Source organism: Erinaceus europaeus, chromosome 16 (genome assembly GCF_950295315.1).
Source record: "Erinaceus europaeus chromosome 16, mEriEur2.1, whole genome shotgun sequence".
Taxonomy (NCBI): Eukaryota; Metazoa; Chordata; class Mammalia; order Eulipotyphla; family Erinaceidae; genus Erinaceus; species Erinaceus europaeus.
Window position 1 is genome coordinate 22,251,561 of NC_080177.1, and position 17,297 is coordinate 22,268,857.

At 54.9% G+C, this 17,297-nt stretch overlaps 1 protein-coding gene across 9 annotated transcripts in view; it reads right to left on the reverse strand.

Annotated features, from left to right (window-relative positions):
• Positions 1 to 4,201: 4,201 nt before the first annotated feature.
• Positions 4,202 to 17,297, reverse strand: part of LINGO1 (leucine rich repeat and Ig domain containing 1) — a 288,113-nt gene continuing 275,017 nt past the window's right edge. For 8 of the 9 annotated variants that reach the window (XM_060174730.1, XM_060174731.1, XM_060174728.1 and 5 more), the window contains one exon: positions 4,202 to 7,103. In XM_060174730.1, the coding sequence (XP_060030713.1) occupies positions 5,247 to 7,091 (1,845 nt within the window). In that variant the 5' untranslated portion in view covers positions 7,092 to 7,103 and the 3' untranslated portion in view covers positions 4,202 to 5,246. Of the gene's footprint in view, positions 7,104 to 15,314; positions 15,443 to 17,297 lie in introns of those variants that run through there. The other variant, XM_060174734.1, reaches the window with a different exon arrangement.

Genomic DNA, 17,297 nt, shown 5'->3' on the forward strand with positions numbered 1-17,297 from the left:
CTCCTCTCGACCCCCCAGAGACCTACCTGGCAGCTTCCATCTCACCAGCTTGGAGTACTAAGAAGTCAGAAAGACATCCAGCTGAGCCTGCTGGAGAAAAACAGGAATGCCGGCTAGCTCTAGCCCTTCTGGTCTCCTCAGCAGGGGCAGCATGTCTGGCCAGAGCCTCCTTGGGTAGGTCAGCCCAATCACGTCACCCTGGTTGACACTAGACAGAGCAAAGACAAATGTCCCTACCCAGGATGCAAGCAACCCAGTCTGCAAAATCAGCAACTGATAATTGGTGATGGTGGTGATGGGACCTTAAACCACAGTATCAGGCTGGCTATGTTGCACCAGCCTATCAATACAGTTCTCTGGTCCTTCAGCGCCATCTTGGTCCCTACTTGGCTCACCTGATTGGACGAGGGCATGAGCACCTGACTTAGAGGCAGCTAAACCATTGGCCAGTAGGTGGCCGATCAGATTTGTTTCCCCCTCTAGAGACTATGAATGAACCACACTAAGTGCTTAGCAGGCCTGCCTGCCAAGGAGGTTGCAGTTGGGGATTTGGGAGTTGTTCAGTCTTGTGTCAGTTGTTGTGTCATCAGAGAACACCAAACTGGGGAGAGAAGCAGGGAAGGCGATGGACCATGGAACCAGAGTCTGTGTGGATTCCAATAAGCCAGTTAACTCCAATGGGTCTGGGCCGGTTCACATGCCTTATACTGCAAGAATGCTGACTCCAGGCTGGAAAGGTTCCAGGTCCCCAAGACTTCTCCTATCTGCAGAGGTATACACTGCTCCTCTGAGCTCTTCCCACTGTAACCTCCATCAGCCCAAACATCTTTGGAGTGCCAGGGTATGGCCATTTTCTTTGCCTTGGGCAGATGGAACAATGACACACCTGACTCAGTGCCTGTCCACCCCACACCCTAGAGGCCTTTAGTGAAAATCAGAGGGCATGACTATGCATGTTTTTTTTTTTTTGCCTCCAGGGTTATTGCTCGGGCTCGGTGCCTGCACTAAGAATCCACTGCTCCTGGAGGCCATTTTTTCCCCCTTTGTTGCCCTTGTTGTTTATCAGTGTTGTTGTTACTATTATTGTTGTCATTGTTGTTGGATAGGACAGAGAGAAATGGAGAGAGGAGGGGAAAACTGAGGGGGGGAAGAAAGACACCAGCAGACCTGCTTCACCGCCTGTGAAGCGACTCCCCTGCAGGTGGGGAGCAGGGGCTCAAACCGAGATCCTTCCGCCGGTCCTTGCGCTTTGTGCCACGTGTGCTTAACCCACTGCGCTACCGCCAGGGCCCCCTATGCATAGTTTCCAACCCACCTCCTGTTCCCCAGAACTTTTGCATGTCAGTTGTGTCCCACATATGCACCCCTTCGTCCTGTTCCAGAGTTTAAACAGTGCACCCCACCCCCATGAGGCCAAACTAGCAAGGGTCATTATTGCACTACCAAATGCCATAATTGAGACGGGATCTGACCCAGGGTCTGCTTGACTCCAAAGGTTGTGCCCAGTCACCACTCTGCTGTGTGCTCTAAGCAGCTTACTTCCCCTCTCTGAACCTGATTCTTATGAACTATAAACCAGGAAGCCGAAGTTCAGGTGCTTGCTGTTCCCTCTCGCATTCGTTCATCTTTCTAAGGTGTCGTTCTTGTCACTCACCTGCTTGCAGTCTTACTGCCCTTTCTCTGTCCAACATGCTTTCTTTCATTTACACAGGCCTGGAGGCTCCCTATGGTTTTGGTCTCATGGAAAGCAGCTAAGCGCACAGGAATCAGCATCTGACCCTTTCCTTGATAGCTAGGGCAAACAGAGCAGCTGGATTCCAGGACATCCAGACTCCACAGCCCCAGTGGGTCTAAGACAGGTTGGGGCTACTGGGACTGTGAAATAAGGGGATCCTGGAAGGATTTGTAGATCATTTCTGGGTTTTGGCTCCCCACTGTATGTGCCAGGCTTTGGCAGGTTCCTCTTTACCACTCAGAGCTTGTCAGTCCACAGAGAACCCAGATTATTTCCCCTCAATTCTCTTAAATCTAGGTGAGGGCTGCACTATAATTGGATCTTTCAGGTTTCCTGTCCCTGCCCCGCCCACTTCAGGCTCCACCCACTCTAGTAGTTTTGCTCATGCTCAGCCCACTTTCCAGACTCCTCCTCCTACTTCTTCGGCCCTGCCCAGCCCATGCTTCTTGCTTTGGGTCAACTATATTCTCTGACCCTGGATGCTCACATACACCCAAGCCAGGTCTCTGCCCCATCCGGAAATCACCTGACAGTTTTCTCAGGTTCTTGAATTTCCTTGGCGATCGATCCAGTGCCTTCCCAGTTGGTCCTGAGTTCATTGCTCTTCCAAGAACCTAGTGAAGCCTTGAGGATCGATCCAGGTATCCAAAGGGTTTTGAACATGCCCATGGGTTGTCTCTGGTGAGAGGGCAGTGCCAAGCTGGGCACCTAGTGCTGGGGTGGTGGAGAGTCTGGGCCTGGCATCTCTCCAGAAGTGGGTACGTCAGTTGTGTTCTTGAAGTCTCATGGGATAATGCTGGTTTCTTATTAAACACAGGTCAGCTATACACCCAAGAGAGCCCCTTCCTGCCATGTGCTCTCCCTAGAGTCCCCCTGTGAAGCAGACAGGCTGGGCTCTGAGAAGCCCCAAGCCAGGGTTCTGAAGTCTGGGGTTCTGTGTATCTGAAACTCCCAGGCTCTGGTATTGTCACTTAGAAGCTGTGTGACCATGAACTAAGTGACCACCTTCTCTGATCCACAGCTTCTGTACCTGCACAAAAGTTGAATTTAACAGTAAACATCATCACCAATTCACAAACAAATCTCCACTTCATCATTTAACCTTGTGACAATGCAAAGCAGGAAGATTATCTTTGCTGTAGGTGAGAAGACAGAGGCTCAGAGGGGATAAGACCCCAAGAGCCTGTAAATGTTTGAACAGGAACTTGAACTCAGACCTGACCCCAAGCCATACAATCTCTAGTCCAGGTTCCCCTTCCCCCATCTCCACCTCCAGTCTGTTCGCTGCAACTTTCCAGGATCCTATGAGGACAGGATTCCGTTTCTTTCAGGGGACTAAGACACAATTCAGAGGCTTCCTCCAGGCCTGGCAGTGGTTTGGAGATGAGGGTGAGGGCTTGGTTTTGGCTACAAACTTCAAGAGCAAGAGCAGAGCAAGACCTTCAGGTGTATCTGCAGAATGAATGAATGAATGAATGGGCACCAACTCCATGCAAGACCCTGTTGGCCATGGCTCCTCCTGCACCCAGAAGCTTGATTTAGCAGGTGTGGCTGTTCCCAGCTGCCTGGTGTGAGCTGGCTGGGGGTGTGCACCCAGGAAAAGCTGAAGGAGCTGTATTCTGGAAGTGTCCTGTTGCTAAGGGCCTGCTCCCCTATTGCTCCCCCTCCTTGGGTGGCTAAGTCTATGGCTGGGGCTGCCTGCATCACTAGATCCTCCTCTACCCTGGAGGGGGGGTTTGACAGCTAGAGTGGGGACACCCTGGGGTTGCATCCAGGAAGTCCCTGAGGAGAGAGGACCTTGGGAGGGAGAAGCCAGCTTCCCTGAACAGAGTTCCCAGAGAGACAAGACGGTGTGTGACAGCTAAGCTAACATCACAGCTTCATGAGCCTCAGTGTGGGTTTGGGGGAGTCTGTCAGGTGGCCCGCTCTGTCACTGGGGACACTGCAAGCACCAAGACTAGGGATGGCCTCAGGTCAGCTCAACTCCAAACCCAGAACCTCACCAAACCCAGGATAGGGTGGCAGTGTGGACTAGGGGCAATGGGGCATAGCTGGCACAGGGACCTAGCTCTGGGCACCCCCAGAACCACCCTTCCGAGCCCAAAGCCTGGCAGTCTCCACAGAAAGTGGCACAAAGTGGGCACTAGATGAATGAATGCTTGTGGAAGGTGCTGGAGACTGCTGGTGCTCCCAACCTCTGGGCGGGCTCAGGCCAAGGCCGCAGGAGGCTTCTGCCTGCAGGACCTAGAGCAGAGGTGGCAGAGGCATGGGGACTCCCTTGTGAGTCCACAGTCTGAGCCATTCAGCCAGTGATTCTGGTCATGACCCTCACTGCTGTCCTGGGAAGAATTTCTGAAGCCAATCCTCCCCAAGCACAGCACACCCCACAAACCCTTGCCCAGCCATGGGAGGGCCCTCCCTCCCAAAACCCGGTCCCCCCCAGTGAATAATAATGACCATAATGAGGACAGTCACCCACACGTGTGCACAGCGCTTTACAGGTTACAAAGTGTTTCACATACATCATCTCATCAATTTTCCTCACAACAGCCCTGTGAGGTAGGCAGGGCAGGGAGCAACGTTTCCATTTGTACAGATGTGGAGACTGTGGCCCAGAGCGGGTCAACGACCTATTCCAGATCACACAGCCGAGCTGGGGCCAGATGTGAGGCATCGGGCCCGCCTCTGGCCTCTAGCTCTCTCCCCTGACTGTGCTGTACTCCAGGAGGGTCCCTGTCCCTGCCCAGAGTCTTGGCCACACCTGGACCAGGCCGCCCAGCCACCTATGCCCACCCCCACCCCCTGCAGTAGCCTGGCAGCTCAGCAGACAGGCCTCCACCCTCACCTGGCAGCCCTGTCCTTGTCACTTGCTTGTGCCTCCAAAACGGCCAGCCCAAGCTAGGCCCGCACCTAGCACCCCAGCTGCCCTGGCAGGTTGGGGGGGGGGGTCTGAGGGCAAGTGGGGCTGGAACCTCCTTTCCTGTTTTCCTGAGTGATTCCCTCCCCACTGGGGAAGAGATGAGAAAGGAGGGAGAAGAGGAGAAGGGGAAGGAGAAGGAGAAGGGAAGGGGGGGAAGGGGAGGAGGGGAGAGGGGGGAGAGGAAGATAAAAACAGAAAGAAAAACAAAACCCCCAGAAACCACATTGGAAGAGGGCCCTGCAGCAACCAGGATGTCGAGAGTTTGCATTCCGACTAGCTAGAGGAAAGAGTTTTTTGTGTTTGTTTTTTTCTCTTTTTATTATTTCAAGTTTTCATAAAAATCCATAATTATTGAAACCCAAGTTACAGAGGAAGTTCGTAACTCTTTGTTTGCTTTTTAACTGGACTATTGACTGTGCCACATGTCATCAGCTGCCACTCCAGTCTGTCCCACGCGCCCCGTGCAGGTAGGGTCCCCCGGCCCAGCCTTGTGAGATCCTGGCAGGGAGAGAGAGGGAGTGGGGGGCGCAGGACAAGGGACGCAGGGAGAAACAGTCTGTTTGGAGGGGCATGAGGAGCCGGCCTGGTGCCTCAGATCATTTTCATGTTGAACTTGCGGGGCGCGTCAGCTGAGCTGATGCCGGCATCCGACTTGCGGGGCACATACTCGATCTCAATGTTGTGCTTCGTGTTGCCCTTGCCCCGGCTCCAGAGGAACAGCAGCACCAGGCAGAAGAGGACGACACCCAGGAAGGAGATGAAGCCCATGGTGGTGGCGATGATGAGGGTCTTGATGTCGAAGGGGAAAGGCACAGTGGCACGGGTGCTGTTGGCCTCCCCCTCGCCCGGCTGGTTGGAGATGAAGGCGAAGGTTTTGTTGGGCTGGTGGGGCCAGTCGGGTGAGTAGCTGCGCACGTGCAGGTGGGCCGGCATGGAGTCGTTGCCGCCCGCGTTGGCGGCAATGCACAGGTACGTGCCGTTGTCCTGCACCTGGGCGTAGCGCACCTCCAGAGTGCCGTCGGGGAAGACGGTCAGCCGCCCGTTGCTCTTGGCCGAGACCAGGTGCTTTCGCGGCGAGAGCCAGAGGATGGCGGGAGGCGGGTCGCCATCGGCCCGGCACACGAACTGCACCGTGTGGCCCTCATCCACAAACACCTGCTGGGCCTTGCGGTCCCGAATGCGGGCGCGGCGGCAGGTGAAGTAGTTGGGCAGCAGCACGTCGGGGAAGTCCTTGAACTCCTTGCCCTGCACGAACTCGGGCGTGGCGCAGGTGGGCTGCTGCCGGTTGAAGTTGAGCCGCCAGCGGCGCCGGAAGACCCAGAGCAGCCGGCAGTCGCAGGCCAGCGGGTTGGCGTCCAGGATGAGCGTCTCCAGGTTGCCCACCGAGTGGAAGGCCGACTCCTCCAGCGTGGTCAGCTGGTTGCCCGAGACGTTGAGCACGCGCAGGTAGTTGAGGCCTCGGAAGGCGTAGGGCTCCACCGCTGCCAGCTGCCCGCCCACCAGCTGCAGCTCCTGCAGCCGCAGCAGCTCGTGCAGCATGGAGCCCTCGATGGCGCCGATGGGGTTGTAGGAGAGGTTGAGGAAACGCAGGTAGACCAGGTGGCGCACGGCCAGGTAGGGCACGGCCGTCAGGTTGCAGTGGGTGATGGACAGGGACGTGAGGTTGAGGCCGTACAGGCAGTTGGGCGTCATGGTGTCCAGGTAGGGCCAGTGGGCGATCTCCAGGACCTTGAGGCGGTACAGCCTCTTGAAGGAGTAGTCCCGGATGGCGTTGATGTTGAGGTGGCGCAGCCGCAGGACGATGAGGCCGTGCAGGTGGGACAGCGCCTCCGTGGGGATGGAGGTCAGGTTGCACTTCTCCAGCGTCAGCTGCTCCAGGCTGTTGAGACCACTGAAGGCGCGGTGGGAGATGTAGACCAGGTCATTGTCGCCGACCTCCAGCGACTTGAGGTTGTACAGGTCCTGGAACATGTAGTCGAGCAGGATGACGATCTTGTTCTCGCTGATGTCCAGCTTGGTGAGGTTGCTGAGGCCGGTGAAGACGCCCAGCGGGATGAGCTTCAGGCGGTTGCTGCGTAGGCCCAGCGTCCGAAGGTTGAAGAGGTTGTTGAAGGCGCCTGGCTCCACCGCACTCACCACGTTCTCGTTCAGCTCCAGCTCCTCCAGGTGCGGGAAGCTGGCGAACTCGTCCTGGTTGAGCGTCTTGATGCGGTTCTTGCCCAGGTCCAGCAGGCGGGTCTCGGTGGGGATGCCCTCGGGCACCGCCACGAAGCGCTTGCGGTGGCACAGCACCGCCCGGTCCTGCGCCGAGCACTCACAGCGGGGCGGGCAGCCCGTGGCTGAGCCGGATAGTACGGAGCCCAGCACCAGCAGGAGGATGGGCTGCCAGCAGGCCAGGAGGGGGCTGGGCATGCTCCTCGCGCCCCCCGCCAGCATCCTCTCGCTCACCTGCAGGGGGGGACAAGCGTGGGACAGCGGTCAGGGGTGGCATGAGGCCCCACCCCGAACCTTAGACCAGTGTGGCATGTGTCACCTGCCGGGGACCCCGCCATGAAGCTCAGATGCACTGGCCACCCTTGGTGGCCCAGACTTTCCTAAAGGACCCTCTCAGGGTTGGGTGGTGGCACACCTGGTTAAGCACACGTTACACTGTGCAAGGACTCTGGTTCAAGGCCCTGATCCCTACCTGTCTACAGGGGGGAGCTTCACGAGCAGTGAAGCAGGTCTGCAGATGTCTTTCTGTCTCCTTCCCCCCTCTCATTTTTTCTCTGTCTCTATCCAATAAATAAATATTTTTAAAAAGGACCCTCTAGCATCTAGGGTTGGACAGGTCCCCTCAGAGGAGCTGGTGCTGGTCCCCGAGGACACATCCACTTCCTTCGCCTCTTACAGGCACACACTGCGAAGCACCCAAGCCTCACTTTGCCTTTGCTGTCAGGGACAGAGCCAGCCTTGTGGAGCTGTTCAGGGTCCATGGAGGGGTCTGAGAGTCAGGTTCAGACAACAGCTGGCAAAGCTCCTGTTTGGCTCCCCAGCACACAACCTCCCCACCCTCCCAGCTGTTGGCTTTAGCTTCCTTGAGGTCCCCTGCAGCCCCCTCCAGCACTGCAGATGAGCTATAGTCCCAAAGTCCTGAGCAATCAGCAAATTGGTGGTGGTGGTGGTGGAGGGGGTTACCCGTTAGTGTTCACAGATCTGCTCCCAATGGGGGTTCCAGATCAGGGGAGGAACACCCCCACCCAACCCTGAAACCTCTCTGGTCCTCTAGTCCTCCTTCCCTCCTCTGGGAGGTGACCCCCACCTCAGGCTCCAAGCAGGGAGCCTGGTTCTCTGCCCCTGGGGCTCATGCATGCCCCCCTCATTCTAGAAGGGCCCTTCTTCTGCCTATTAAATCCCTTCAAAGGTCTTGTTAATGTCCATTGCTCTGCAAAGGCTGTTCTGCTTCCCCCAGGAAGTGTGCTCCCCTTAAAAGGTACACCCTGGCCTTCAACCATCTGACACCAAGTCTGTGTTGCTGCTGACTCAGGGCCTCACACCCCAAACACCCAGGACCACAGGTGTGAGGTGCTGGTTCAAGCTGCAGCATGGGGTGGCAAGAGGGAACTGAGGCCCAGGCAGGACACGGTGGTGGGGACAGGGGACACAGGGCAAGGGAGGGCTCATTCTGGCCAGGCTGCAGGGAGAGCCATCTGTGACAGGGCCCCATCTCCCCTCCTCAGTCCTCACCCATGGGGGCACTGACCAGCAGCTTTCTGGAGCCCACGCTGTAGCCCCCCCCCAGCTACCAGTGTTCTCACTCCCCTGCTGCCTACACACACCCACAGCACCCCCCCCAAAGAGGGCTCTCTGAAGGATGGGGTCCTCCCTTGCACCCTGAGATCAGCCCCTCTCCCACAGGCCTTTATTCAGCCCTTTAGACAAGTGAGGCACAGAGAAGTGGGGGCTGCCCAGGGCTTCCCTGCCAGAGCTCGGGTTGGGGCCCCAGCGCCAAAGCTGCCGCTCTCTGCCCAGTGCCCCAGCAGCCTATCTGAAGGCTGACCGGCTAAGTGATGGGTGAAGACCTGAAGTCACCGCCATGTTATGGAATCTGCAGGGCTGTGTTGTCCCCAACTCTCCTCAGCCTGTCCCCAGACTCTGCAGTGGCTTGGTCACCCCCACCTACCCCCACTGGGCCATTTTCTACAGGCTCACATGCTCCAGTGCCCCACCAGAAAAGCAAACATCCTGACAGGCGATCAATAAGTAATTGGGCCGGCAGTTGGGGCGGGCGCTGGTACCTGCAGAAGGAAGTAGGACTTTGCACACCCAGCTCGGGACGGGCAGGGCTGCAGGGGGGTGGGGGAGCACTCATGGGGATGGGACAGGAAATAGGCATTTGAAGCCTCACACCCTGGTATTAACCTACCCACCTACCTCCTTCCCCTCCTCCCTATGCTGCCCCAGGAAGGCACTCAGGTACTCCCACCTCATCTGTACCACCTATCTCTATGCCATCTCTGGAGAAGTCTCCTGGCCTTCTGCCCCAGCAGCCTCTGTGACCTGCCGCCCAGTGACCACCTCCTCCAGGAAGCCATCCTTGACCTACTCAGACAGAAATCTTACTCACTGAACCCTCTTCCACTTACTGGCAGTGACAGTAGGCAATAGGACACATAACACATGCTAAAAAACTTTACACTAGAAATGGTTCAAGTGTCAGGGAAGTATTGGGTTGTTGGAAAAGTCAGGATCCATTTTTGCATAAAAAATGTAGAAAAACATGGGGCTAGGTGGTGGCACACCTGGTTGAGTGCACATGTTCTAGTGCACAAGGACCCAGGTTTAAGGCCAGCCCCCACCTGCAGGGGGAAAGCTTTGCAAGTGGTGAAGCAGGGCTGTAGGTGTCTCTCTGTCTCTCTTCCTCTCTGTCTCCCCCTTCCCTCTCAATTTCTGACAGTCTCTATTCAATAAATAAATGAAAGGTAACAACACATTTTTAAAAAATGTAGAAAGATGTGTCATGATTTTTCCAACAACACAGTAGTTTGGCTGCAGACCATGCACTGAGGCCCTGGGTTCAATCCCCAGCACCACTGGAGAGTAAGAGAAACAAGAAAAATTCAGGGCTGGGTGACAGTGCGCTCAGTTGAGTGCACGTTACCTATCATGTACAAAGACCAAGGTTCAAGACCCCTTGGGGTGGGGGAAATTTCATAAGTAGTGAAGCAGTGCTACAGGTATCTCTCTTCCTCTCCCTTCCATTTCAGTTTCTGTCTCTATACAATAAGTGAATACATTTTTTTTTTAAATTGCAGAAACAAGGCAAATTCCATGGGTGGTACCGTGATGCTTTGGTCATCTCATAAAAAGATAAACTAGTAAATAAAAACTAAAATAAGTAAAGAGAAAGATGATTTGAAACAATAAATGGGAGGTGGGTTATAAGATAAAGGGAAATAAGGCAAGAAGGCAGCCCAGCAGGAAACAAGTCTGCATGATGGCTGGGAGTGGGAGCTTCCTGGCAGTCCAGGCAATGAGAGAAAGACACTACAGCTTCAGACTGGGCACCTCAGAACATATGTTCAGCCCTGGGTCAGTGGTGGTTTTACCTGCTGGAGGGTGAAGTGTCTGCAGCCTGGGGGTCAGGTGTGACACACACAGACCCCCAGAAAATGCTCTTAGGAAAGAGGAAGGCCTGGGTTGGATGGATGGCTTGCTACAGAGTGCTGGCCAAATTGCCGTGTTTGAGGACCCAGGTTTAAGCACCTAGTCCCCACCTGAAAAGGTGAACCTTCAGGACTGTTAGAGGTTTCTCTCTGTCTCTTTCTCTCCCTTTCTGTTTCTGTCTCCATCAGAAATCAATCAATCAATCAATAAATAGGCCACCAGGAGTAGGGAAATGTGTAGGTACTGAACCCCAGTGATAACCCTGAAGAGACAGAGAGAGAAGGAAAGAAGGCTGACAAAATAGCTTAGTGCTTTGCTCTGCATGTAACCCAGGTTCAGACGCAGCTCCCACTGGAAGAAGCCTCAATGCTATGTGGCCTTTTCCTCCCCTTCTCTCTCTACGTCTATGTCTCTCTATCTAAAACAAACAAGCAGACAAAGAGAGCAAGAAGAAGCAGGTGTGTTCGCACAAGGTCTGCAGGGGCTGAAGCCCCTTGTAGTGATGGATTATGGAGCAGACCCCCAACAATGCAGATTTGCTGGTGGGAAAGTGGGGGGTGGGGGCACTGCCCTGTGGGCTTTCTCTACCAGGCCTGGCAGTGAGCACTATTCTCCCCAGATCCAGGGCAGCTGTAGAAGGGTACCACCAAAGGGTCACACACCCTTCCCTTTTAAAGGGCGCTGTTCTGACAGGCAGGAAAACTGAGGCCTGCAGGTCCAGAGGCCTGGCCACCCTGCACAGCTCACAAGTCACTGGAAGGGTCAAGTGGGCAGTGTGCTGCTCCTGTGGTCCCTATACTGCTAACTTCCTGGTCACATCCACTTTATTCAAAAGAGGTCCTTCCTATGGACACATGACTGGCTAAAGAAGTTATGAGATGGGAGTCAGGCGGTAGCATAGTGGGTTAAGCGCACATGGTGTGAAGCACAAGGACCAGTGTAAGGATCCCGGTTCGAGCCCCCGGCTCCCCACCTGCAGGGAAGTCGCTTCACAGGTGGTGATGCAGGTCTGCAGGTGTCTATCTTTCTCTCCTCCCTCTGTCTTCCCCTCTTCTCTCCATTTCTCTCTGCCTTATCTAACAATGACGACATCAACAACAACAACAATAATAACTATAAGGGCAACAAAAGGGAAAATAAATAAAATATTAAAAAAAGAAGTTGTGGGAGTCCGGCGGTGGCACAGCAGGTTAAGCGCACATGGCGCAAAGCTCAAGGACTGGTGGGAGGATCCTAGTTCAAACCCCTGGCTCCCCACTTGCAGGGGAGTCGCTTCACAGGCGGTGAAGCAGGTCTGCAGGTGCCTATTTGTCTCTCCCCCTCTCTGTCTTCTCCCTCTTCTCTCCATTTCTCTCTGTCCTATCCAACAACAACATCAGTAACAACAACAGTTAAGAACTACAACAATAAAACAACAAGGGCAACAAAAGGAAATAAATAATTATTAAAAAAAAGAAGTTGTGAGATACAGACTCCATGAAATACTACTCTGCAATCAAAAAAGATGATATTATGCCCTTTGGAACAAAAGAGATGGAATGGGGAGGGGGTGATTATGCTCAGCGAAATAAGTGAAGAAGTGAAAGACAACTACCCGATGGTTTCATTCATATGCGGAATCTAGACATCTGATACATATGAACTTGAAAAAAAAAGAGAAAGGAAAACAGAAACAAACTGTTTCTAAGACTTTGTGAGAAATATGGTGGTTACTTTTGGGAGGTGGGAGGGCGGGGCACAGAGCTTTGGGGGTGGGTGCAGTGTGGGACTATACCCTCTATATCCTGTAATCTTAGAATCTTTAAAATCCTTAATCACAGATTTTTAAAAATGGGGGGAAAAATAGGTCCTCTGTCCCATTACCTAGGTGTGGAGAAGCAAGGCTTCCGAAAGGGAATCCATCTGCCCCAAAGTCCAGGACTCAAAGCCTAGAGGTTGCAGAACTGTATCTCCTGCCCAGAGCTGCCCCCCTTTAAACACAGATGGAGGGGGTGCCAAGGGTGGTCGCGGTGGAGAGAAGGCATCTTTTCTGGTGAGCGGCAGGTCAGCACCTCGCCCTACCCCAGCCCCCCAGACATCTGAGTGGGTGCAGGCACGGCCACCGCAGTGTTTCTCCACCCTGGCCCAAGCCGGAAGCTTACCTTGTGGCTGTGGCTCCGGGCAGAAGGCTTGGTTATTTTAGGTTGATGGTATCAATATTTCATGGTGTTCCCACTCTGTGCTCCTCAGGGATCACAGGGATCCCCAGCACACGTGGGCATGAACCATGCGCTCCCTAACATTGGTAGCGGAGGGGCTGGACCCCAGGGTTTCCAACTTCCTGGCTCAGGTTCCAGTGTGGGTGCATAGTTCCCTGTTACTGGGTGCACAGTGTGTGTGTGGGGGGGTGCAGACTTGGACAGGGGACTGGGGCCTCAGAAAGCCTGCCTGGGGACCTGCCAAAAGCCCCCTCCTCAGTGTAGGAGCAGAGGAGCAGGAGAGTGGAAGTGGGAGGGGCAGGCAGGGGCAGCAAGGAGACAGTGGGTGCTCAAGCTGGGACATTGGGGGATGTCCTGAGTCTATGTGGAAGGCCTTCTCAAGCCTCCTGGGGTTCCAGCTGGATCTCAGAGGGGTGCTGATGAGCTCTGCTTGTGCCCTCTGAGACTAAGACTCTCGGAGTCTGCTGAACCGCCCAGCCTCAAACACTTGCAAGCCAACCCAGGTCTTAACAGGGGTGTGGGGGTGGGGGGTGGGGGGGAGGTGTTCTGTGAGCACAGGCCTGCTGAGAGCATAAGCCCCCAATTGTTCTCCTGCACCCTAGCTCCCAGCCAGACTCATCTGATTCTGAGGGATGGTCCCTGCCAAGGTGTGAATGGCTGGTAATGACTTCCAGTGACAGCCGCTAATGGGGGCAAGCCAGACTGATCTGAGACGGGGGGACTTCACCCTGGCACCTGCAGAGGGGGTGTGGGTGGACAGAACCCTGAGAGGAGGTGCAGGGCGGAGCAGCACCGGGCTAAGTCCAGCAGGAGAAACCCAGGCCACCCATATGGGCAGTGGCAGTGTCTGCCTGTTTGTCAGTCTCCTGAGGTCTGGTCCTCCCCTTCTGCCTGTCCCCTCCCTCTCCTTCTCCCCCTTCTTCAGCCACACCCCCCCGCAGGGAGAGAAAAATCAACCTGGAAGAAAATTGAGGTCACGTCCTTTGTTGTGTATAATTCTTTCTTTTCCTCTCTCTCTTTCTCTCTTGGTTCTGGCAGAGTTGCAGGCCCCCAGGGTGCATGTGAGTGTGTGTGTGTATGTGGTCTTGTGTGGATCTGTGTGCTGTGTGTTCCTGCCTCTGCCCACCTCCAGCCCCATCCTAAGGCACAGTGTGGCTGCCCGCCTTTCCCATGGCAGCCTCTGGGCACTCCTGGTTGGCCCTATGTGGCCCCTGGGAGAGTACTAGCTTCCAAGCCTGAGAGGGAGCCCCTGCTCACCCCACAACCAGGCACAGCCCATCTTGGGAGCTGCCAGCCTTCCGGCCAGCCCACAAACTCAGGCCATCTGCGGGATAAATTATGAATTTTAATTGTCAAAGCATCTTAGTGTTTAAAGGCTTCTATATATAGGCCCTGCCCTCCCAGAGTGGCCGGGTTGCTAGGGGGTTGGGGAGGACAAGATCAGCACCTGGGGCCTGGGCTCCAGCAGCTGGACTTTGGGGAGCTTGGCAGCCCCTGTGCAGGGTGGTTCTGGGGAAACCAGGCAGCAGAAAAGGGGGAGAGGCATGGAGTGTCTCTATCGCCTGTGCAGCCCCCCCACCCCATCACATCCGTTGGTAGCACCCCTTCTTGAATCATTGAGGTCCCAGAATTGAGGAGGGGTGGGTGAATGGCTATGCAGTATACTGAGTGGGGGGCAGGTCCTGTACCCCCATAACTTCCTCCTATCTCTCTCTCTAGGTCTTGCACAATGCTGGGGTCCCCAGAGCCCTTCCCAATCTTAAGGGCTCCTTACTTTGGTAGTAGCTCCAGTTGGCCCAGCTCAGTCTCTGGAAGCCTGCAGCCCCCCTCCTCCCCCATACCACATACTTGGGAGGGCAACAGACTTGGGCTGGGGCTGGGGGGATATCTCAGCCTCACAGGGGGTTTGAGGACCAGATAAATAAATATTTAATACAGAGATGACAAGGGCCGGGCGCTGCCCAAGCCATCCACACACAAACCACTATGCAACCCCACCAATGAAGGAGGTGCTGTCGCCCTATTCCAAAGATGGGAAAGGCAGAGCACAAAGGGGCCTGTGGGGGGCAGGCAGTCACACACCAGTGGAGTGCACACATCACCATGTGCAAAGACGGGATTCAAGCTCTCAGTCCCCACCTGTAGGAAGGGAGCTGCAGGAGCAGTGAAGCAGTGCTGCAGGTGTCTCTCTGTCTCTCTATCTCCCCCTTGCCTTTGGATTCTTCTTTGCCTCTACCCAGTAAGCAAATGAAACAAAGAGGTCTGTGACTTGTTCTCAAAGTCAGCCGGGCATTGGGATTTGCTCAAGGTCACACCAATAATATGAACTCCAGCATGCTGTCCGGGCCTTTACAAACACGCCCTCAGACTCAATTTTCATCCCCACTATGCAGACTGAGGGCTGGAGCTCCCATTCCCAAGGCCCCCACCCTCAGACCCCAGGGGGATGTGGGGTCAGGCTGGAAGTAGCCAGCTGCCCCCCCCCCCCAGGTTGCCTGCCACTCTTGGCCCAGCCTCTCTAACTCAGGTTCAAGGGCTGACAGAGCCACCCAGCTGCAGACAAGTGGCTTTTCTGTCTCTGGCAATGGCAAGGCAGGCTTCACACTGCCCCCCATGGGGCAGGGCTGGGAGCCCCAGCAGTAGGGAGGGAAGGAACGAGTACTGAGAACAGAGAGACCCTCTAGCCCTCACCTGCACCCTTGATTTTCACCAGCACGATTTTCACTAGGAAAAACTGAGGCTCTACACAGTGAGCTCCCCCTGCTGTCCAAGGCTGATGAGGCAGAAAGGCCAGGCCCCGGAGCACCAGACTTACCCAGGGTCCAGGGCAGGGCAGCTCCAGGAGGGGGCCGAGGGAGTCCCTCGTCGCCTAGTCTCACCTTCTCCTCTATATCCCTGGTGGTGAGTGAGGGCAACCAGGCCTCCAGACCCAGGGTAGGGCCCAGCTGGAGACCAGTGAAGGCTGGAGTTATTTCAGCCTCAAATAAGGGAAAAAGCTTTAAACACACACACACACACACACACACACACACACACACACACACCCACACACACACCACACACTCAGCACTTCAGAAACCAAGGTCCAGAGAGTTATTTATAACATGGCTGGCAACTATAAATACAGACACTTGCCCTTCTCCCACTTGGGGTGCTGGCTGTTCAAAGCCTGGCTCCACTGGGTAGAATCTGGGGCAAGGTTTTGCCAAATGAAGCCCATCTTCCCCAAACTGGCACACTGAGCTCTGGGGGCCAGGAGGAGCCCCTCCAGCTACCTATGGGCACAAGTCATGCTATCACCCTGCTGCCCATACTTGAGGAGCTCAGACTTGGGGGAAGAAACAGCATCTCTGTGAATCTCTAAGGGGGTCCCTCCCCCAAAAGCTGAGAGTGCAGGGGATCTAGTGCAGACCCCATAGGGCAGAGCCAAGAGTCCTGAGCGGCCGTGGGGTGGGGGTGGGAGGTGGCGACCCAGGCAGCTCAGTGTGAGAAGTCAGGTGGTGGAGCAGATGGCTCCAGAAGGCAGCTTTGTCTTGGCAGATAGACAGGGAGTGAGTGACTTGTCATGGGAAGGATGCAAGGGACCTGAGACACTGCAGGAAGCTTCCTCTTTGAGATGCCACACTGTAGCTACCCCTCTTAGCTCTGAAATGCCCCCCTACTTGGCACCTAAGTGAAAGAGCTTGGGATGTCCAGGCCCCTGATGGCATTCTCAGCCCTGTGGTGGGCCAGCAGAGGCAGCTCCCACCCCTCCTGGAGACCCAAATGGGTTCTCTGCAGAGGGAAACAGAGGAGATGGCTGGGAGAAAGAGAGAGGAAGAGAGATTAATTCCCCGAAATGGGAAAAAATAGAAAAACACACACATACCACACACCCTAATAACATGTAATAAGAGGTTGGAGACGAGGAACAATGCCCTGGTAATGTCACCCTGGCGGCAATCAATTTGGGTGTCATATGAAATAGGCGTAATTATTCTGCCAGCCCCGCCGCCCATCTCTCACCAGCACCAGGGGCCCCGGCCCAGGCAGGGAGAGCGGCCTGGAATCAATCAGTGCACTGGGCTGGCACAGTGAGCTGACCAGCACCCAGATTCCCAGCCCCCCTGGGCAGGCAGGGGCCTGAGGTCTGGCCAAGGCCCAGAGGCCACCTGGCTCAGCCACCCCTCACTCACTTGCCAAGGGAAAGAGCAATCAGGGAGCCTGCCTTGAGGTGGGGGCGGGGTGGGAACAGAGGAGGAACAAGCACATTTCCTCCCCAGGTCATCCAACTCTTCTCTCTCTATTTCTTTATTTATTGGATAGAGACACTGAAACAGAGGTGAAAGTGGGAGATAAAGAGGGAGTGATACAGAGAGACACCTGCAGCACTGTGTTATCATTTAAAAAGCTTCCTCTCTGCAGGTGAGGGGACTGGTAGCTTGAACCCAAGTCTTCAAGCATGATAACACACAGTATACCAGGTACGCCACCACCCAGAGCGTTCTCTCGTGCTCAGGCTCCCTCTCTCTTTTAAAAATACTCACTTATTTTTAATTTGATAGGTCAGAGAGAAATTGAGGAAGGGGGGTGAGATAGAAAGACAAGGGAGTGAGGGAGGGAGGGAAGGAAGGGGAGAGAGAGAGGGAGAGAGAGCTGCAGCACTGCTTCATCACTTTTGAAGTTTCACCCCTGCAGGTGGGGACGAAGGGCCATGAACCCCAGGTCCTTGAGCACGACAATATGTGCAGTCAACCAGTTGTGCCACTGCCTGGCCCCTCTTTCTTTCTTAAAAAAAAATAGTTTTTATTTGTTTTAT